A 23,828-nucleotide genomic window follows, 5' to 3' on the forward strand; every position below is an offset into this window, starting at 1 on the left:
TTTAGGTGATGTTCATGGTTTAAGAGATGCTCAAAAACATTAGTGTTAGCAATAGCAAGTGGGTGTACTCCTAACCATTATCATCTACCCTCTGCACATCCATTTATAGGAGATATATTTTGGGCCCACCCAAATAAGACATACCATATCTGATTTCTCACACAGCCCAGCATACACAGGACATTATGAAAGGAGGCTTCTATTAGCACTTTTCCATGAAGTAAGACATGAAAACACAGCTAGCAGCTATTAACTTTGTCTGGCTCTATTCATGAGCAAGTCCTCCCTTGAAACATCTCCTCTAAATGTCGCTCTGTCCTCAGAGATGCCACAGTTTCTACATCCATCTGTGGATACGCTGCCTCAGCATCGACACACGCACACATCTTTAAACATGCTGCATCAGCATGGAGCCATGACATAACAACATTGGAGCCAAAATACATACAAGGGCATTCAGGAAAAGCCTCTCACCACAGGGAACCGTCTCTTTCTCCTTTTGGAATCCTTCATTCTTTCACTTTTAATCCTGAAACTACCAAATAATTAATGTAACCTCTAATTACTGACAGTTTTCTAGCATTACGTATGTGTTTACAGCTGGAGGGCCCTAGATGTTTAGACAGTCTCAGGGTAATATCAGGATCTCTGCGTGCTATTGTGATGTCCCATTGCTACTGCTGCTCCCGCTGCTACTGCTGCTGTGAACAGAATATCTAATTAGTTTATATAGTCATATCCATTCCTGCTTTAGTCTCGTCCCCCTCTCTGCCTCAGCAATCTGCACACCATTTGTAATTCTTTGAGATTGATGCAGTAAAACAAACATTTAAATTAGACTGCGGGCAAGTAAGGTGTACTACGATGAAGGGGGAAGTAGATGGAGAGCGGGAGCCACGAAGCATTTATTCCAGCCTGTCCTCCTCCAAAAAACTACCAAATAGGTTGATTGTTCAGCAGCTTATTACGACCTATAGTCACGTTTTAAAGTTTAGCACCTCTAGTGGTCGTGTAAGAAACAACAATTTGCGGCATATGCTCCCGTTGATTGAAAACGCTCCGGAGGGTCTTACACAATGGCACACTCATACATAATCAATTCAAAATGCCTTGCCTATCCTCCAAAATCCTGTCTGTTGCATCCTGCATTAACATTTACCAGGCACCAAAGCCACTCTAACGTGATTACCTACCTGAGGTGAATGCTCATGATTTCACAGGCCCCTCTCTATTGAGATCTGCGTTTCTGTGTGTGACTGCAGTGGAGAGTAACACTTTGTTTGCTGTATGGGTCTCACGGGTGAAAAAAGTATTTCCGGTCTCGAAGTTTTCATAATAAAACCGGAAGTATTCCCCTCACTGTCAAATGATTTCACAGTGATATATCTGCAGTACTCATCCACTAAAAAACATCAGTTTATCTTTGTTAATTACACAACATTGATTGGTTTAAATTGTGTACAATGCTTTTGTGTTTTTAACCTTCGATTCGGAGAAACAAATAGTTTTTTCGGAGTTTAGGATGGCCGAAGACACTACACTACCCATAATCCTCAGCTATCGTTTGGGACTACAACATCCGCTTTGCTTGACAAACCCCGTGATTAGTCCTCAAGCTCTGTGATTGGATGTTGGAGTGGCAGTGTGCCAAGGTTACGTCGAGCGTCAAACAGCTCTATGAAATTGAATGAAACCATGGCAGACTATCCAAAACTGGACTCGAACAAAGTTTTTATTTTGCAAATATGGCAGTAGCCATCGATCATCTTAAGATAAGATAAGATAAGATATACTTTATTGATCCCAAGTTGGGAAATGTTTTTGTTACAGCAGCATGTACTACTTTTTTCTACTCCACTACAATTCAGAGGTTAACCTGGTATTTTTACTCCACTACATTTATTTTAGTTACTTTGCAGATTCTGATTAATGATGTGTAATATATACAACCCTTAAATCAGACTTTAGTTACACCTGAGTAAAATTCAGGGAAGTTGATTGTCAAGTGCCAAAATAAACTATGCAATATATTAGACGTTAAGTACTTTGTCAGGCTTAATATTTATCTGTAGATACCCCCAAAGTTTTTTTCTTATTCAAAAGAAGACCTTAACTTAAAGTATTCTTTAATGTTTAAATAAAGCCTTATTAGTTTGTCTGTTTTGCACATCCTCCTGTTAATATCTGTGGACGTCCTCCACTAGCTGTTTTATTGTAGAGATCACTAGGCCTGTCACGATAATTAATTTTGTTGGACGATACATTTTCCCAGAAATTATTGCGATAAACGATAATATTGTCGGCACCGTTGTAAGACCATTTTAGACCACTGACATAATGATAATATATAATAATAATTCAAGTACAACTTTTTTTATTGAACATTCAACATTACAAATGAAATATGAAATAATATTTAAATATATAAATTATATATAATAAATAAAACAAATAAATTAAATTCTAAAACATTTATTAAATAAATCACACACAACCAAAACAATAAATTAAATAGACTCAGGCTGGAAAACAGAGCTCTCTTGTGGCCAAAACACGCAATTGCATTTGTGAAAATGCAGTAGTACCATTTTTTTTTTTTTAAATAAAGTAAGTCGGGAAGGTGGGGGCTCTCCATCTCCAGCTGCCGTGTTTGCTCCCAGCTGGGTCAAAACGGAATGGGGTGGTTGTGTTTCAGTTGCAGTTTAAGGTTGGTCGTATTGCTAGCTTTTGTTGCTACCTTTTTAAAACAAATGCGACATACCGGCTCATTCAAGTCCCTACTGTAGGTTCGCCTCGTTGATTTGGCTTAAATCCAAAATATTCCCACACCGGAGATGTGGAATTAGGTTTTGCAACCAATTCCATTTAACTTCAAATTCCCCTCGAGTAAATCACACGTTGTCTCCTGCTTGTCTCTATATTATTCATTTGGCTGCTACACTGCTACACAGCGCGCCTGGCTAAAATGCTGGTCACATCCTTATGTAAACAAACACGCATGTAAACAAACACGCATGTAAACGGCAATTTATCGAGGTCAGAAAAGTTATCGAGTTTTATTTTAATTTATCGTACGATAAGTCAATTAATTGCTTATCGCGACAGGCCTAGAGATCACTGCAGTATCTTCTTGATATTTTCTATTCTATATTTCTATCATTGACCTTCTACTTTCCCCCTATTTTGTATGTAGGCTACTCTTAATATTTAAATGTTTTCATCAAATATATTATATTCAATAAAAAAATTCAATAACGTGCTTTAACCACTAGGCGGTGCGGGTTCAAAAACTGTCAAGTGTACAGTGTTAACCCAATAAATTATACTTTATGAAGATGTTACAAATAACACACAGCATACAATGCCATAATAACTTTGTATTATTAGTGTAGGACACTTATGTATAACATCTGAAGATGTGTAGTTTTATTCATGTTTTCACATAATTTTACAGGATATTGCTATATTATTTCACATATTGTAGTTCTACACATTAATATCTGATTTGTAAAACATCACAGACAGAAAGGTATATCCGTCATTAAATGGTAAGCTATTGGAATTCTGAATCCATAGATGTGTCTCCCATCACCCAAAACCCCTGACTATTCTCTCAACTCAGTATTTACATTCTTTAATTCAAAGAAAATCAGTAATATCTTTAAAAACTACAAGTCCTTTTCTATAAGCTGTGCACCGTTATGGTGTAAATATAACCTATCTACCAATTGGATCAAATATAAAAGTCAGCCGAATTACTATTGATACTGCAAGGAGACATACTGTATTGTGTGAAGAGAAATTGAAGATGTTGTTTAATTGCAGATATATTTATGATCCACGTCACATATTCAGTTTCGGCGGCATTTCTTCCAATTTGTCCAGAAGTCTTCTAATCAGGGCTCTATAAATAGAGAACTACGGCAGATGTGTAATATTGAATGCAGCCGAACCGTGTATTACAATGCCGTTATGTGATGATTTCAAAGAAAAAAGCAAGCACACTCGGAATAAAGTATTATTACTTTATTACTGCACATACAGAAACCTCCCCGTGGTGCAGCCTGGGAAACGCTGGTTGAATGAGATATACATCCAAGAGGATATAATCTGATACTGCCAATAGGCCAATCTCTGTATACTTACCTACGCAATCAAATGATGAAGATGCCTGCCGGATCTCGACAGCGTCACAGATACCTGCCCCTCTCTGGACCCGCACTGTCAATCGTCTCAATCAACATCGAAGGTTTCTCCGGATGCAAGGCAGAGATACTGGCAACGATGGCCGATCGCTTTGACATACTCTGCATGCAGGAAACCCACATCGGCCCTGAACAACACCGACCTACCATCCCTGGAATGAAACTGGTCGCTGAGACCCGACACAGACAGTATGGATCAGCTGTTTTCAGCAGACCAAACCTCAAGATTGAGGAAGTCTGGACCCACACTACGGAAGGAAACATGGAAACCATCACAGTTGCCCTCCCAAATGTCTCTGTCACATCAGTCTACAAACCACCCGCAACCCCTTTTCTGTACACAGAACTACCAGAAAGATGCAAGAGGAGATTCCATATCAGCATCGGCGACTTCAATGCCCACAGTACATCATGGGGCTATGAGAACAACAACCAAGATGGAGATGAAGTTGAGACCTGGCTTGAGTCCAAGCACCTGACCCTAATCCATAACGCTAAACTACCCAAATCCTTCCACAGCGCCAGATGGAAACGAGGATACAACCCAGACCTCGCATGCGTAAGCAGTGACATTGCATCCAGAACTGAGAAGGAAGTCCTGGGGCCTCATTTATAACGCCTTGCGTAGGATTGACGTGAGAAGGTTGCTTACGTAGTACAAAGCAAAAAAATAGGTACAGAAATGTTCCGACATTTTCCGATTCACAAAACATTGCGTACCGGCGAGGGAAGTGCGTACCGGCACTTCCTACGCCTGTTTCCCTTTATAAATCACAATCGACTCGAAATGCGGCGCAGCTTTTGCAGGCTTCACGTAACGCCCATATTTGCCTATAAATAGTCAAAGAAACGCCCATTCATTAATTCATTTTGACTGACTGCATCAAGAAGATCGCAGGAAATTACGACCGAACAGCTAAAAAAGACATCTCACACCGTGTCAGATTTTGGTTATTTTGGGGAGGTCGAGATAAATCATATTGTTTGGTGGATGCAGTTTGAACCAGAGTAGCAGCATGGAGGTCGGATCGTCACCAAAATAAATAAATAAGTGGTCCGAAAAAAGTTAATGACAAAAAAAATACACATAACCTTCCTCAGGCAGTGTGTTTGTCCCGGGGACAGGAGACACCCCCTTGATGAGAAACTCTAAGAAATGATCGGGGAATCCCTCCGGAGTGGAGTCATGACGACTGGATCTGAATTATTTTGTTGTATTTGGTGGTTTGTGTTCCAGCTGACGATCAGCAACTATATATACATAATCCACCAGTTCAAGGAAATACAACTAATGTGTTGTGTTATATTAGCTGTACAATTTACCACATAGGTGTTCTTAGTTTCCATAACTCCTGTGTTTTACGAGCGACTTATCAAGTCTTGGCAAACGGCATAAAACACGATTAAACGTGATAGTATATAAAACCATGCTCGTATCTACAACCTATAGAAATGCAAAACGGCGTCAGTTTAGACGTAATTCTGTCCTCCTGCTTACCGCATCATTTATGAGAAAACATTTCATAACATTAACACAACATATTCGAGGTGGTTTTAAATAACATATCCGTATTTATTTATTTCTCCAAGTTATGTTTTTGTGTGCACTGAGGAGTCGCAAACAGGCGTTTGTTTAATCATTTTAAGATTGGCTTTAATCGATGTTTGAAAATGAATTCTTCATATGATAGATGAGAGGTAACATTTTATTTATTTCCACATATTTCTCTCCATTCTTCCTTCTGCCAACGGTGTCGCAGTTTCTCGTCTCTCCCGTTGTTGTGCTTAGTGCGTACGCATGGGTTAGAGTTTGCGTGGAGGACCGCACATTTTCCCGTCAAGTTAGTATTTTATAAATCGCAAACATTGCGTAGAAACTGGCGTACGCCATTTTTGGAGCGTATATCCCTTTATAAATGAGGCCCCTGGACCCTATCCCCCATACCCAGCACCGGCCAATTGCCATCACCGTTAGATCCGCTCTCCAAGCAACCACCGTCCCATTCAGCAGGAGGTTCAACCTACGGAAAGCCGACTGGTTGTCATTCCAACAGGAGATAGAGCATTCCATATCTAACATACCACCACTTCCCAATAACTACTCCAACTTCACAGACTTATTAAAAAGGTCAGCCAGACATCACATACCGGGGATGCCAGACACAGTATATTCCTGGGCTATCAGAAACATCCAGCGACCTGCTGAAAGCCTACTATGAGGAATATAATAAGGACCCTTTCTCCTCTACCACCATGGAACTTGGAGAGACCCTGATCAGTGAAGTTGGGGAAGAACGAAGGAAAGTCTGGAAGGAAATGATAGAGAACACCAATATGACAAATAACAGCAGGAAGGCATGGGCTACAATCCGCCGTCTTGGCGAAGACCACACCACACCACCCATAATCACAACGGTCACAGCAAACTCGGTTGCATCACAGCTGGTGGCCAACGGCCGTAACCAACACTGCCGCCAACCCACAGGAGAACACCATCGCACAGTGGTATCAGACCAACCACAACCAGCCAGCCCTCTCACCAAACCCTTCGACATAGAAGAACTCGAAACTGCAATGGGTAAGCTGAAACCCGGAAAAGCAGCAGGGATTGATGACATACTGGCAGAAATGATACAGCACCTGGGACCTAACGGAAAGACCTGGCTCCTGGAGATGCTGAACACATGTATGGCACAAAAAAACATCCCTCCTGTCTGGAGAAAGGCCAAAGTGGTTGCAATCCCCAAACCCGGCAAAGACCCATCATCCCCAAAGAGCTACCGACCCATTTCCCTCCTCTGCATCACTTACAAACTCTACGAGAGGCTGCTACTCCAACGCCTCATGCCACTCATAGACACCAAGCTGACTAAAGACCAAGCTGGTTTCCGTCCTGGCCGCTCCTGTGCTGGAAAGCTACTCAACCTCAACCAACACATTGAGGATGGGTTTGAAGGAAAACAAATAACTGGAGCAGCATTCATAGATCTTTCTGCTGCCTATGACACTGTCCAACACCGTACAATGGTCAGGAAACTACTGGACATGACTGGTGACCTGAATCTGTGTCAAGTCATCAAAAGCCTCCTCAACAACAGGCGCTTCTACGTCCAGTTAAATGACCAGAGGAGCAAGTGGAAAGCCCAAAAGAACGGCCTCCCACAAGGTAGCGTACTGGCCCCCCTCCTTTTTAACATATACACAAACGACCAGCCATTACCCCCAGAATGCCAGCGTTTCATCTACGCAGATGACCTCTGCATCACCACCCAACAAGTAGACCTCCAGAAGATTGAGCCTGTCCTTGAAAGTGCCCTCCAAGAAATGTCAAGCTACTACAATAACAACCACCTGAAACCCAACCCATCAAAAACCCAACTATGCAGCTTCCACCTGAGGAACCGAGACGCTAAAAAAGAACTGAGCGTCACCTGGGATGGCCACAAACTGTCCAACCATACGCATCCCATGTATCTTGGTGTTACACTGGATAGGACACTCTCCTTCAAGAAACACCTGGAGAACACCAAAGCCAAGATCAACACCCGCAACAACATCCTGCGCAAACTAGTGAACTCCAAGTGGGGCGCAGATCCACCAACAATCCGTGCAACTGCCATGGCCCTGTGTTTCTCTACAGCAGAGTATGCCTGCTCAAGCTGGAGCCGATCACGTCACACCAAACTGGTCGACACAGCCTTGAATGACACTTGCCGCATCATCACGGGATGATGCGGCACCTGTCCCGTGCCTCTATGCACTAGCCGGCATCTCTCCCCCACACATCAGACGACTGGGTATCGCTCAAGATGAACGGAGAACACAGGAGACAGACATCAGACACCCCTTGCATGGCCATGTAGCACCCCCACGCAGGCTCCGATCCAGAGCCAGTTTTGTGCAGACAGTCCTGCCCCTCCAGACAACCAAACAAGCAGCAAGGACCAACATCTGGGAAGATGAATGGCAAAGACATGACACACGAGCTCTTGAATGGCTGGACAGAGGAATCACACCAACGGAAAGCCTTGCTAGTGGCCACGACCTTGGCTGGACAACCTGGAAGTCACTCAATAGACTGCGTGTGGAACAGGGGAGGTGCAAAGCACTGATGAAAGTGTGGAACTACACCACAGAAGACACGTGCAGCTGTGGATCAGTGCAGACAATGTCCCACTTACTGGAATGTGCCGATGCCCCCCGGTGCAGTCCAGAAGACCTGGCAGAACCTACCCCATCAGCTGTGGCCTGTGCCCGATACTGGCAGAACGACATTTGAGATTGCTACGGACTCGAAGAAGAAGATTATTTATTTTTTCGGATTTCACATTGCATAAACACCATATCCCAACGTGCATTGCGGCTAAAACATCCAATCACCGAGCTTCAACGATAGCTGTGGATTATGGGTAGTTCGATGTTTTAGCCTATCAAAACCTCTGAAAAAAGAAATGTGTCTCTCAGAATCGAAAGGGAAAAATCTATGGGAAAAACACAAAAGCAGTGTACACAATTTAAACAAATTAATGTTGTGTAATTAACAAGGATAAACTGATGTGTTTTAGTGGATGAGTACGGCAGATATAACTTTAAAATAATTTGACAGTGAGCGGAATACGGTTTGATTATGAAAACTTCGAGACTGGAAATACTGTTTTCACCCCGTGAGGATTGACGCTAACTTTACATAGGGGGAAAGACATACACGTTCTCCTGGCGGTGAAGGTTAGTTAGTGAATGTTTAATGTCTCTTTATAACCTTGTGAGAGACTAGCAGCATGGCTCTATGTCTGCCTGTCCGTTGATGGTAATGTTCAGGTACTCTATTGGTGCTATTGGTAAGGATTAGTAACAGTTTTTTCATAAATATATATATTTTTTAAATTGACTTGTGAAGATGTGAGACAAACTAAACTTCACTCACATAAATTGGTATCTGTGACTACGACTGGACCTCGGCTAAAAGAACAAAAACTTTACAGACAGAACATTTTTAAGCAAGCTGGTCATGCTCTTTTAATAAAACTGATGAAACTTAAATCACATTTTATTTTAGATGATTCATTCATTTAAGTTTTGCACATCTATTTCTGCCAAACGACGTCTGTTCCCGAGAGACTGCAGTAAACAAGCCAAGACTGTGAGAGATTTCTGTCTCTGCATCCGTCATTGCCATGTTTTATTCCCCCCCCCCCCCCCCCCCCCCCCGCAGTTATAAACATGCATTCATGAATTTAGTCATTGCCCCATCACTCACTCCTTTAATTAGAAAATAATAAGAGTTGGATGAGAGGTTCATTAAATCTCATCCTTGAGAGCCATCAGCAGGAAACACAGGAGTGAGATATTTATCACGCTTATGAAAATAAATACCTTCTCTAGCTTTGTTTTCTCAGCAGAGACTTCACATTGGTTAGGAGGACAGACTCAACATCCTTAAGGCCCTTACACACCAGGCCGATATCGGCCGTCTTGGGTTGTCTGGCGACAACGCGTTCCTTGTCGCCCAAAGTCAATTTGGTGTGTCCCGAACCCTCGGCCGTGACACGCCTTATTTGGCCTTTCACGGTCGACACCCGGCCGATTCAACATGTTGAATCGGCCGGGTGTCGGACACAAGCTATCGGGCCAAGAAACCACTCTGATCAGCTGTTCAGCTAGCAAATGAGAAGCGAAACGGAAGTGAGGGACGTAAACAAACGATTTAAGAAGGCACAGGACAGCAGCTAAACACCAGCAGGTGATACTTAAAAGACATCAAACATAGCCCTTAAATGTCCTCTCTTACCTCCCACACATAGCAGGGACATCTCTGATATCGGCGGGAGCGTCCCCGGCTGTCCTCTGCTGAGAGCTCCGTGATTTGTTTGGTCAAGTCCGGTTTTTCATCTCATCGTAAATTTAGCAAGAAGTGGCCATTATTACATTGCTGACTCAATAAACTACACACCCGCCAGAACACTGCGATCATCAGATGCAGGTCTATTAACTGTGATTTTATAGTATGTCTGCACTTTATGTGCTCATTTCATCATTCATGTATTTGATATTCTAAAACATGTTTTCGATGGACGAGAGTGAAAATGGAACGCACACGCTATTTGTTTGTTTATATCAGTCTGTTCTTCTTCTCTGTCTTCCGGTTGTTGCCTATTTTGAATGACGAATACACACTACCGCCGCCTGCTGGTAAGGAGAGTTATTGCCACTCACGCATGCGCAGTTCGTACGTGCTCGGCTGAAGTCTTTGCGGTGTGTTCCAGTGCGACACACGGCCAAGACGCAGGAGAACTCGTCGATGGAACTGTCGGTGTCGGGTGTCGGCGAGTTCTCTGGTGACTGCCTGGTGTGTCAGGGCCTTTAGACAAAGCAATGACCAAGTGATAAAACCAAAAGACAGACAGGGTTTAAATGAAAGGGAGAAATAAAAAGGGGAAACATTAAAAATGCAAGAGTTTGAGGGAAGTATTGTAAGCGAGGGAGTAGGGGAAGGATGAACAGACTGGTGAAGAAGGCCAGCTCTGTCCTCCTGGGGAGCCCTCTTGACACTGGTCAGGTTGACACAGGTGGTGGGAGACAGGAGAATGGCAGCCAAGCTGTCCTCCCTGCTGGACAATGTGTCCCCCCCCCCCCCCCCCCTCCAGGACACCCTGTCTGCACTGTGCAGCTCTTTAAGCGACACGCTGCAGCACAGTGTCTCACGGAGAGATACCGCAGGTCCTTCCTCCTGCAGTGGTCAGGCTGTACAACCTCCACGGCCCCCACACACACATATGGGGTCTACCAGAGAGAGATAGAGCCGCTGTGTTGTGCTGAGTCTGTCAGAGCACTTTCTCACTGCAGCTTTCCTGCTCGTGCTTAATGTGTACTGAACTATATGTCACAAACCCCCCACACACACATACAAAGACTAAAACACTCCTGTTGTGCAATACTACTTATGTGCTATATATGTATATATATAAATACCGTAAATAGCTGTCCAATTTATACTACCACCTATTATACTTTCACCTGGCTGCTATATCGCTAAACTGTTATTGGTACTGGATGTGTATTTTGTAAATTGTGTGATTTCTAGTTTTTTATCTTATATTTGTTTTCTTCTGCATGCTTCTTGAGAGAAATTAAGCACATTTTGTCTATTTGCTGTAACAACTGTAAAATCCCCCTCTGTGGGACGAATAAAGGTATTCTGATTCTGATGGAGAGAAAAGAGAGAGGGAGACACATTTTTAAAAGAGGGCGAATTAACAGAAACCTGTTTAGCAGCACTTTGTCTCCATGCAATGCAATATTGATCCTTGATTACCAATATGGAGCGTATGTGTTTTGCTGCGGTTAGCATGCTCATTCCCAAAAGATGATACATCAATCCTAAATGACCATCTTCCGGCAACCATTACAATCCATGTATATCTCTAACTGAAACATGCAAGTTAAATGCAAAGATACAAATAGCTCTCATGTAAATGACCTAAGAGGCCAATGTGGTTGCGGAAATGCTGGCATCTGTAATTGAATCAGCATGATATTTAATATGAGGCAAATAATGTGATGCCTTCAGAGACTGACAGACAGGAAGGTGGAGTCAACAGGCAGATTAAATCTAAAGAGGAAAAGAGAATGCAGCAATGAAAGGGAACGATGGATGCCGGGTGGAAAGACATCAAATGATGTAACATGGACAGTGATGGACAGATGGAGAGAAAGTAATAACAGAGGAGAACAGTGTGGAGGTGAACAGGAGTGGTTTGTTGCGTGCTAGATTGAAGAATGTCTGTAATATCCCGTTATTGTTATTGTGCATGTCGCAGGGCTTGCTGTTGGACATTGTCATTCCTCAAAAGGCTTTAACTGGATTACAGCGGTATCAGGCTCAGCCATCAGAGAGAGATAGAGCCGCTGTGTTGTGTTGAGTCTGCCAGAGCGCTTTCTCACTGCAGCTTTCCTACTCGTGTTTAATGTGTACTGAACTATATGTCACAAAATATCTAATCTAAATAACAGAGATTACCACCAGAGTGTTCATGCAAAGCATATTTAAGCTTCAGTGTAACCTCACTTTAATTTTAAACCACATTTGTTATCTGACCTGTATCTCTTGTAAATGATAATCTGGCTCCTATATATACACATGCACTACGTATCAGTGGCCTCAGTGACAACGGATGAATCCATTATGAGAAACGCTTAAGGAAGGTGATCACCCTGCTCTATGCTGAAGTGGTACAAGCCAACTTTGATCAATGTAGATCAATGTGGATGAGTGTGCAGCCCGAAGGCGCCACGTGATGATGGCCCTCTTCTCTGTCGCACAGTGTATTCGTGTGTCTATGTACGTGTGTGTGGAAGGGAATTAAGACACACTTTGTCATGCTTTTCTACATGATGTATCAGACTAACAAAATATATATCTTTAACCTTTAAATGACTCTGTCTAGGTCTACTCATTCTGTCTGTCTCTTTGTCTTTTGCATCCTGAGGTCCTGAGGCAAAAAACATGTAATTGTCACTGTGCTCAGTTATTTGTGATGAGTCTTCAATGAGAAAAATGTCATAGAAAATATCAATGAATTAAACAATCAATTGTTATCTTCACTTGTTTGGGTCAGGCAGAATTTGGTTTACATGCTGTAGCTCGATATTACTGTAATTTCCCTTTGTTTTTAGCTTTGATACTTTGTCTTATAGAAGAGGAAATGTGCAATGGCTATGGAGAAGAAATGGCCTGTGTCTGTGTGTATGTGTGTGCCGCCCTAGAGCATGTCTGAGCATTGCTCTGTGTGCTTGCGCATGGGTATCATCACTTTATGGAGTAATGAATGCTAATCCTCTCTTATCTGCTTTAACCTCGCGGCAATGACGCTAGCTGCTGATGCCAGTACAGTGACACCCTTCGTTGGAGTAGAATAAGAGTGTGTGACACTATGTATAAGTGCAGAAATGTAGCATGTGTGCATCCAAGAAAAGATGTCTCTACTTCCGTCTGACAATTCTCTCTCTTTTTGTGAGTTGAGAGCTTCAGAGTGTGGTCTTGTGATTGTCTGCCACGTCCTCCATGAGTCATCAGACGTGGTATAAAACAAAACATTCCAGCCCAATGACTCTAATGCATTTCATACTGACTTGCTTAATCAGGAGAGAAAAAAAAGAGTCATTTGAAACTGAATCCTTCCTAAGATCAACATACAAAACAGTGATTATACACATTTCTGTTCACTCATGCGGCTGTGTCTTGTTGTTTGTGTCCACTCATGCGTTTTTTACACTGAAATCAGCCGAGTGCTTGATGCCAACAGAGTCTTTTGTTTTCACATTGGAGGCATTTAGAGTAGCTGCTAAAGATCACAGCACAAACCAAAGGCAGCTGCCAGTCTTTGTCAGTGAGCATCTTTTGTTCATTCACAACTTCATCTTCAATTTTTCACTCTCTGTCTTCAAATTAAGATTTGTATTTAAATGTTCTCCATCTCTTGATTGAACACAATGACAATGGGTGAAAAGCAATCTAAGGAAAGAGTGACATTAGGGAAAGATCAAGATGTGAAAAAAGGGGGAGATTTAGATTAGAAGAGGTCTATTCCCAGCAGCCATTCAGACTCATATATCTGCAGAATGAGCGTTACAAAGATGGGCAGAAAATAATTAGGCCTAAAAGCTGAATCCTGTCTGCCTATTCACCAGTCTTCCGTTAAGACAGTTTTAATGGGTCTGCTCCGGCCATTGAATGGAAGAGAAAAGCTTATTTAGACAAAACTTCAGATATTGTCAATGGAGAATGCTTATGTTCAGAGTGAAGGGAAGAGGAAGGCAGAACAAAATATATGAACAAATAAGAGGATAGAGAAAGAGGGTTAATTGAAAGAGAAATGGAGAAGAAGGGCCAGATCTCAGGGGCTGTGGCTCTCTACATCAGTGTGTGTGTGTGTGTGTGTGTGTGTGTGTGTGTGTGTGTGTGTGTGTGTGTGTGTGTGTGTGTGTGTGTGTGTGTATGTTTGCGTGTGCGTGTGCGTGTGCGTGTGCATGTGCGTGTGTGTGTGTGTGTGTTTTAGGGGAGATAGCGTTGTAGATCTAATAGGCACAAAGCTAATTAGAGGCTTTGCCATACACATTTTACAATGACATTCCCACAGGAGCCAGGACAACACTTGCCACCCATATTGCACCCAAAGACAGAGCTAAGCTGTAGAGACTCTCTTTTCAACTTACATTTCAAGCTGATTTTACAAGCAACCTATAAATGAACAAGTTTGCTATATGACTGCAGCGGGGTCATTATAGGAGCTTGGTCTCCTACGATGGTAAGCAAAGATGAAAAGGAGGATCAGCTGCTGACTCAGTGACTTTGGCATTACATTTAATCCTTTTACCACCAACTTCTTTTCTTTTAGATGCTAATTATTATGCCCTTGGACAGCACCTGACCCGTGTGATTTACCCTTTACGGTGTAAGCATGTGTGTAAAGTAGTGTATGGGGTCCCTATTTTTGTTTAATTTTGTAGTCATCTTTTAGTTGTATTTATTTAACAGATTCAAGCTGGTTATTTTTCCTTTGTAATTTGTCTCCTTTGCTATTTGTAATAAGTTACATTTGTATTTAAGTTACCTAAGACCAGTCCAATAAATGACTTTTACCGAATCCATCTGGTTTTATATTGCTTATCTTCTCGTCTAGGGAGTGGGATTATAACAACTGACTATTAACTGACTTTTCTAACAATGGGGGATGTTCACGTCCAAAGCATTCAGCAACAGTCATTAGGGCTTCATGGCAGCACCACTGTGAAATCTGCAAGTGCTTGAGATGGAGTTTTTGAGTATTGTATGCACACCTTTGGAAATCTGAAATGACTTTGCTTAAGAGAATAACTAAATAATTTATGTTGTGACATTAAAACAGCTGGCACTTAAATGATTTATGAATATATTAAAAACTAGTGGGAAGAAAATGCTATGGTATGCAGCTATGAAAACCAGTGATCAACCATGTCAGATACAAGCTTTATGTTGCCATCATACAATGAAGGTCATATTAGGAAAATAAAAAAACGGTAGCAAAAGTGGCCGGTAATTGATGTGAAGTAATGTTAGTTGTGAATACCTGTTCAAGTTCATAAATAACTGTTTTATATTCACCTTAGTTCACTGATCCTTTAACTAATCATGGAAACAGTTAAATACAAGTTAAACATGGGTAACTTGAACCAGACATTTCTGCCATGCATAGCCTTAAAGTGAATAACAAAGAAGAAACAGCCCAGCTGACGGTGGCAGAGTGCTGTTATTAGCCATGAAGGCTAATGATTTTGCTCCATCGTTAGCTTCCTGTGCTAACGATTTTGTTCCCGCATCCACCCAGAGCATGCTAACACATTGCCAGGCTAAGTAGTGCTTTTGGTAGCTGTAATTGGTGTTATGGCTAATTGAGCACTACGGCTAAAAGCTTTCTGCAGACTTGGCGTCATTTGTGACGTAAAGGAGCTTCACTTTTTTCTGATAAGTGTTTTTCTGTGGATTCATCAGCTGTTTTATTTCAGTTACTGTCTCTACTAGCTGTGCTGTGTCACTTCTGTCTTTCATTGTCTATGATTCTGGAGCATTTATCTATCTTTGTCACTGTCTCTAAGGCTTCTCCTTCTGCCCAGTTAAATTAGGTTTTAAAGTCATTAACTGATCCAGGCTATTATACCAATGCTGAAGGGGTGTTCCAGATTTGATAAATGATTGGAAAGAGATAATGAGACTTAAACACATCTAGTATTAGCAGTGGCACACCGTGAGATGGAGAAAGAAGAGACAAAGATCACAGGATGTTTTTCCCTGATGACTTCAGGTTTTCTTTCAAAATGTGGCATACTAGTCCAGTAATGTCTATTGCCTAATGTGCTATATTCATGTGTATGTTGGTGAGTGAGTGTGTTTGTTATTGGCTAGTCTGGCAGCACGCTCAGTCCTCGGACAGGCCGTTCTTTGTGCTGTGTCTGATGTCATAATTTGTCGGACGTGTGCTTGCCAACAAGAACCTTTGGTCAAGAGAGCAAATGTGTGTGTGCTTATGTAGTTTCATTATTCCCATCAGCCAGAAGGCGTTTTACTGACTGATGGTTGTCTTTGGTAGCAGGAGGGTGAGGCGGAATAAATAATGCAGAGCACAAGGGTATGGGACGGTGGCTGTCCAGACTCGAGCTCTACAGTTGTTACACTGGTCACGGTATTTGGTAGTCTGAAGGGAGCTGAGACACAGCGTGTGCAGAGAGAGAATGGGTAAAACATCAGAGGCTTTTGAATTATGTGTGGTCAAATGGGAATGACTCATTCTTGACAGGTAGATGAAATGATAATTTACAAATCAATGACTGATTACTGGAGAGAACATGGGACACAGTCTAGTGGAAAGATATGCACCATTCAACCCTTTGTGGATGTAGATTTCTGCCAGTGGAGACTGCTGAAATCAGCCAGACAAACTGCTTTGATTCATATTAATCTCCCTCTCTGTTTTTATAACCCTCTCTCACTGTCTACCTTTCCTTTCTTCTGGTATTGTTTTTGTCTCTGTTGCCAGTTCGTGACTGGAATTTGGTCACAGTTTTTATTATGAGACTCCATAGACACATTTTTCAGAGAGCTGCTAAAGTATCACAGGCTACGAATAAGACAGGTTTTCATCATATAGTTCCACAATGCAAAACCACACACACAAAAGAGTCAATGACTTCATTATTATGTGATCCAACGTATCTTGACCCTAAATTAGGCAAATATGGTTACGAATTCAGTTTTATTCACTCCAGACAAAAATACACAAAATAAACAACCATACTTTGAGACCCTTAATAACAGGTCTTCCTTACTATTTAGTTTCAATGATTTCGATCAAATAGATAATTAGCCTAAAAAAAACAGGATAAACCAGTTGATCTTATGCTTTCTGAGTCCAAACGAATGAATGAATAGATGGATAAAAGGATGACAAAATGATAATGACCAGCATCTAAGACACTTGTAAAAATGTGTCTTTACGGTATGACCGCTTTGCTGAAAATGTGATTTATTTTGTGTACCTTTTCTTTCATTATCTATTTTACATTGCACATTTCCCAAATCACGATCAGCCTTTTTACCACAAACTGTAAGCTGACTATCACCAAGAAGAACTTTCACAGACTGTCATTTAAAAACAATACATGTAAAAAAGTACATGTTATACATGTATTAGTAAGAATTCTCAACTTGGGTGGGGATAAAAGGGTTAAGAAAATCAAGTGCAAACTGTTCTGACTCAGAGTATTTTTGGACAGCCTTGTTGATGTAACCTTTTCATAGAGGATTATGTGATACTGAATAAAACCATGCTGTTGCCAAAATCAGAACCAGACACATGTGAAACTTGAAACTGCAGTGGAAAGGCTGCCGATGTTGTTCAAGTTAAAGTTTATTCAAGGTGAGGACATGTATAAGCACATGTGTGTTTTGTGTATTTATACATTTATGTATATGTGGCCGAGTGTTTTTGTTGTATTCAATTATAACAAAAACACCATTATGTCACCCCAAAGTAAGAATTAGTGAATGTGTGTCTGTGTTTATGTGCATATAGTGTGCCTGCCTGCCTGCCAGTGTGTGTGCATATGTGTCCAGGAGTTGACATATGGCTGAAAGGTATCTGGTGTAATGAGGCCAAGTTGATTTATAAGTGCAGAATGCTCCATTCCCCTGTGTGCACATGCAAACACATACTCTTAAGAGTGGGACTGAGACAGCTGGTTCACTTTCTTTAAATTCTTTGCCAACTAAAAGCCACTGAAACTATGCCTTGCCAGAGCCAGAGCCAAAGCCTGGCAAAATAATAAGGTTCAAGTTTCAGAATCTATATATGGTGATCGCCGTATGTGAAGGCTGCTCACAAAAACCTTGCCCTGACATATTAAAAGGATGTTAATGTTGTTTGGTGAAATGGCTCGCTGGGAAAACTGATCAGTCCAGACAATGACCTGAAAGGTAGGATGGGAGGGAAACATTGAGAGAATGCATGACAAACAGACGTAGTATGCTAGCCTATGAAGGTGAAGGTAAAACAGAGTCAACAAGAGTGGAGTCTGGTAGTCAACACTTTTAGCCAGAGGGAGCACTGCTTTGGATCAGACAGGATCACAATTAACCTATTCTGACACTGTTTAGACAGCCGTGAACAGCAGAGAAAAGGGGAAGGGAAAGCAAGGACATAAGCATCCCAGGCACTGATCAATGGGGACTAAACATGCAGGATTGAACTGTTCAGACAACACTGCAAAAGATATGGGGCTATGGTAAAAACAGAGGGGTAGGATGACTACAGTATGTGAACGCTCTGACCTTTCTGAATGCAGCTGATAAAATGCAGAGGGAAATCCTCATTACTCTAAGCATACTAATTATAATTTCACCTTTATCCTAATGATAACAGTATGTTCACAGTGGTGTCTGTCCCCAAGGAACAAAATAATCAATTTTAGATTGCACTATATTATGAGCGAATTCATCCCACTGTGGTATTCTACAACTGATATATCAGGACAAGAAAATGTATTATTCTGATTCAACTTCTAAACATTAATTCAGTAAAAGGGTTTTCAAATCATGGAAATTAAACTTCCTTTAAATTTGACAATTTCTCTATTAAGGGCTGTTTGTGCAAACCACATTATTTCAAAAATGTTGTTGCATTAAACATAACAGTTGAAAAGGTTTGAGCTCTTCACTATAACCAACACAGATTGACTTATGCTAAAATATCAGATATGTGATATATGATATATAATAATATACCACATATTCTGTAGACGCTAAGTCAAATTTGCACACATTGGAGTTCTGGCCACCTGATGAATATAAAATCAGTATTTACTTATTTTGCTTTCTTTTTGCTCTCAACCCACTCCTTTAACAACACAGTGCATCTTCAGTTGATCAATAGTCCTCTGTGTTTACGAGCTAGTTGATATCTATTTCTTTGCAAATTTGCAGGCTTCAAAGACCGTCAGAGTATGGTGATTTTTTTAGGCTTGTCAAGGCCCCCTTTAAACTATACATGCTGTACTCATTGGATCTAAAATGATATAAATAACACAAATATTGAGTATATAGCTGCCTTAAAGTTGACCATTGCAATAAAGAGATTGCCTTCAATTGTCACAGTGAATCCAACAGGCACATACACTCACAGCTGGAGTTGACATGTTAAGGCCCGGACACACCGGGCCGATTTTCGGCGTCGATAGATGTCGATAGATGTCTGGCCGTCGATGAGCGTCCTGTCGCCCTACTCAGATTGGTGTGTCCTGCACCGTCGTGTCTTTTCGGCCGTGCCGACACCTTCCGTTGTTGAATCGGTAGGCTGTTGGCTAAAGGCCGTCGGCTGAAGTCTTTGCGGTGTGTTCCAGTGCGACTGTTGGCCAAGATGCAGGAGACGTGAGGCGACACAACAATCGGGTCCGTCGGGACGTGTTCTTTGGTGTCAGTTTGGTGTGTCTGGGCCTTTAGAATTTAGTCACCCAGGGGGAAAGTGGCATTGGAAATCAAAAGACATTAACCAATTAGCGCTGATCAATAGTCACACACTGGGGTGTAGACAGAGTAAGCACTGTTAATGTGTTCCTCATAGGCCAATCACCATGCTGTGAGTGCTATTACTTTCAGCTCTCATCCAATGAAAATGGAAGAACTCTTGACATTGTGCTGCTCTCCAATAGAAAGTATATTTCCTGCTGTAGCTAGGCAGAACATGCTGCATGCGGAAATAAAGAGAAGATGAGAGATAGAGAGAGGCGAGATAGAGAAAGAATAAGGGGGGGCTGGGAAGAATAGAGGAAGAGTGGGAGAGTGCATGTGTTGGCTTATGAAAGCAGGTGTCATAGTGGGCAGAAATGGGTACCAGGTAATCTCACTGAGATAAGCTGTAGCATGACAGCCAACCTTTAATTCCCCATGGGAGGTGCTACTGTGTAGTTGTCCCCGGGCTGTTTTCCCCATCCCTTGAAAATAGATTAATATAAAGAAGTAATAGGAAAAGACGCATTGGAGGATTCATTTTGATGAGCAAAGATTGAGTCGAGAAAGAAGAAAGGGTGGAAGCAACAAAAGCAGAGTGAGGGTAGTACTTCAGCTTTGCACACATGCGTGTTTGCATGCACAGATCACAGCAGCACCTCTGCACCTTGACTGTTCTGTATTCATGATGAGGAGAATACAAAATCAGTATGGGGATGGAAATGTACAGGGGATTGAGGCAAGAGGGTATGAAGGGGAAAAGGAGAGCAAAAAAAGAGGAGGAGATATATAAAATATTTCACATATCTGGGGGAGTGTTCAGTGGCGCAGGCATTATGAGAGTGTAAATTACATTCCCTCCTACTCCCCTCGGGCTGCTGGCTGCTGGAGGAATATAATCGCCCACAGCTCAGAGGACCCAGACCCACACAGTGCACTGCCTATAGACACTAGCAAAATATCAGATGAAGTGCTATGATGTGTTTGTTTATTGTAAGTCTTCTTACATCTTACATCTTCCGCCATTGCTTCTCCAACCTGTTCTTTTCTGAAATAATGTTAAGTATTGACACATAAGTCATTCGTCTCAATTGGGCAGAAATCAATTGTGATTGAGGGCCATGTCAAACATTCAGCATCAACAAGGACAGCTTCGGAAGCGAAATAATAGAGGATTGTGGGTCTTATGGGCTGATTGAAATTCAAAACAATCCCTTTTCTGTGTTAGAGCAACAATGCAGCAGAAGTTCAGTTGAGAAGCTCGTTTTACTTTTATTTTCTTGTCTTTATGGTTATACAAAAATATATATTGCCAATGTTTTGAACTTGTGCCTCCTTTCATTGTACCATCATTTGTCTCAAATAAAGAAGAAATACCTTTTGAATATGAAAAGACAGAAACAATCATTGGTCGACTACTGATCGATTACTCCAACAGGAAAAATATGTTGTTGTATTTTCATTAATGATGTTAAGGCATTTCCCTAACGGATCATCATCGTCTATTGAGCTATTAGCAAGAAGTAGATAAGAGTTACTTTTTTACGCAATCTGCACCAAAGATGTACAAATTACGACAATCAGCATTCAGGTTGCCAGCTGTGAAATGTTGAGTACCCCAACGTTTTATGTTAGAAATGTATAGTACAGGTCCCCAATAAGAAACTGCTGGATGCTAACTTGCATATGTTGAGCAAATCGAACAATTAGTTGTGTTGATTAGCATTCATTACCGTTATAGCCTATGTGGACAATAGCTAAAAGATGGCTTGGCCCGATTTGGACAATTTCCGAGTGGTTTTCGGGGTTATTGAGGATGCTGAGTCCATTTCTGACATTTTCCGTATTAAAAATTGCTGTTTTATCCAGAAAATGCCAATATTTGTACTCTCTGTGGGCTGATTTATATTTAATTTTGTCAATATTTTTGATGCAGTCTGTAAGCAACTACAAATGTCTCACAATATGTAACAATGTAATGGTGTGTATTCAAAATAAAAATAATTAAAACATGTGATTAAATATATTAAATATATATATATATATAAATAAATATATTATTATCATTATTAATATATTTAATTTGTCTTAAAAAAGGGAAAGTTAGCCAGCGCATAGCTAGGGTTATGAGGGGGGAAGAGAAAGCAGAGCTGATCGGTCTTCTTTACGACAAAGCCAGTGGCAGGCCCAGATGTTAGGGATGTCGGGTCAGAGCCTGCTAAATCGGAGGGCAGCCACTTTGGTCAAGGCTCATTACTTCTTTACATTAGGCAACAGTTAAAGGAAACGCTATTCTAAACATGCTCTTTCCATGTCTCTATTTCCCTATCCCTCCTTTATATTCTCTATCCCTCCCTCCTTTATCTTCATCACCTCTGTCCTACTTCCTCCTCCTCCTACCACACCCCATCAGGGCCGTTGTTCGAGGGAGAACTGTAAGTACCTGCATCCTCCTCCCCACCTAAAGACCCAACTGGAGATCAATGGAAGGAACAACCTTATCCAGCAGAAAAACATGGCAATGCTGGCCCAGCAGATGCAGCTTGCCAATGCCATGATGCCCGGCACACAGCTACAGCAAGTGGTGAGAGGACACATGCACAGCTCACATGAACATGAACACATATAGATTTGACTTTTGTCCTGCAAAAATGATGTATAAAACACTTCACATTTCAACTATTACATTTAAGTTTCAGTGCAGTATGATCACAACTTTGGAACATTAAGTCATGAAACGTCAATGTTTATATACAGTGATAAAGTCTGATATTTTTGTCATGCAATACACGCACAAATCAATGCATGCACACCCACATACACTTGCAGTAAATCAGAAATGGCTTTGTGACGGTGCTGCATGCTCCAACAATCTGAAGGTAATGGCCGGAGCTCCAGTCAGCCAGTTCAAATGAATCTTTCCCCGATCCATGAAACCTTACAGAGTCAATGAGACCTGTCAGTCAGGCTTGAAGTAATTCCTCTGTCTTCGCTTCAGATGCTGCATGCTTGGACACACCCACGCACATCCACACTCAGCTGATGGCGTATCACCCTTATCTAGGGAAGAGGGGCTGAGTTGAGAGGACCATTGAGAGAAACCGAGGGGAAACCATGAAAGGGTTTAAAGAAGCAATAGATCTCCCTGGGACGGCAAAGCCTTCCTTTTCTGTTTATCCAGTTAAACCCCACGGCCCCGCGGGCGGGGGCAAAACAACATATTGCAAGAAACAGCGTCTGAGGGCTTCTTAATATTTAACAAACTATGAATGTGTCATACCCACTTAACGGGAAGAAACTCAGCTATCAGACAATATTAACCATTTTTAGCTAACGAAACAAAAGGGTAATAACAAAGGCTCTGAATTAACCCTGAGCGAAAAAATGCTAACGCACTTAGCACAGAACTCATGTTAAAATACCCTTATTACTTATCGGATCTGCACAAGCAAGATATCGATTAGCAAGCTGAGATTCCACAGATTCCAGACATATAAGTATCATCACTGAGCGATCAGAACTCGTGGCGAAACTACAACAAACAACAACAACAGAAATTAGCTTTACGGAGCCAAAACGGCTAAAAACGTCTTACCTTTGTTGTTTTCTGATCAAAGGTTGTGTTCAATGGTATTAAAACGAGAACAACGCTGCTGAAGGTTAATCCAATGTGTCTGTGTCACTTTGAAATGACTGCTGATAATCCATCATTCCATTTTTATGTCAATAACAGAGATTTCATATTAGCTGCTACGATAGCTACTAGAGTGTATGACAGCTTCCGGTTCCAGGGCATTCTGGCTACGCATCACTCTATTCACCAATGGGTAATGTTTAGATGGATTTTAGGAACTTCCCCTCGATTCTATTGGCTCTAACGGTTAAAAAGGTGTCAATCATCAAAATCGACCGAGGGGGGCCAAATAAATGGAAAATGCACCCAAATGAACCCAGAAGTGTTTTGTTTTTTTCTAAATCTCTCTAAAAAGGTCAAATGTCACTTATTTTGCATCAATCTTGATACAGGGTACTCATTATATGTTATAGTTTGGATTCCTAAAGCTTTTAGTCTACTATCCCATCGTTCAAGG

At 41.5% G+C, this 23,828-nt stretch overlaps 1 protein-coding gene across 4 annotated transcripts in view; it reads left to right on the top strand.

Annotated features, from left to right (window-relative positions):
* LOC117470351 (muscleblind-like protein 1) overlaps nt 1-23,828 on the top strand; it is a 69,061-nt gene that overhangs the window by 23,987 nt on the left and 21,246 nt on the right. For all 4 annotated transcript variants that reach the window (XM_034115099.1, XM_034115100.1, XM_034115102.1 and 1 more), the window contains exon 3: nt 22,151-22,321. In XM_034115099.1, coding sequence (XP_033970990.1) covers nt 22,151-22,321 — 171 coding nt within the window. The remainder of the gene's footprint in view (nt 1-22,150; nt 22,322-23,828) is intronic.

This window comes from Trematomus bernacchii, unplaced genomic scaffold (assembly GCF_902827165.1).
Source record: "Trematomus bernacchii unplaced genomic scaffold, fTreBer1.1, whole genome shotgun sequence".
NCBI classification, from domain to species: Eukaryota; Metazoa; Chordata; class Actinopteri; order Perciformes; family Nototheniidae; genus Trematomus; species Trematomus bernacchii.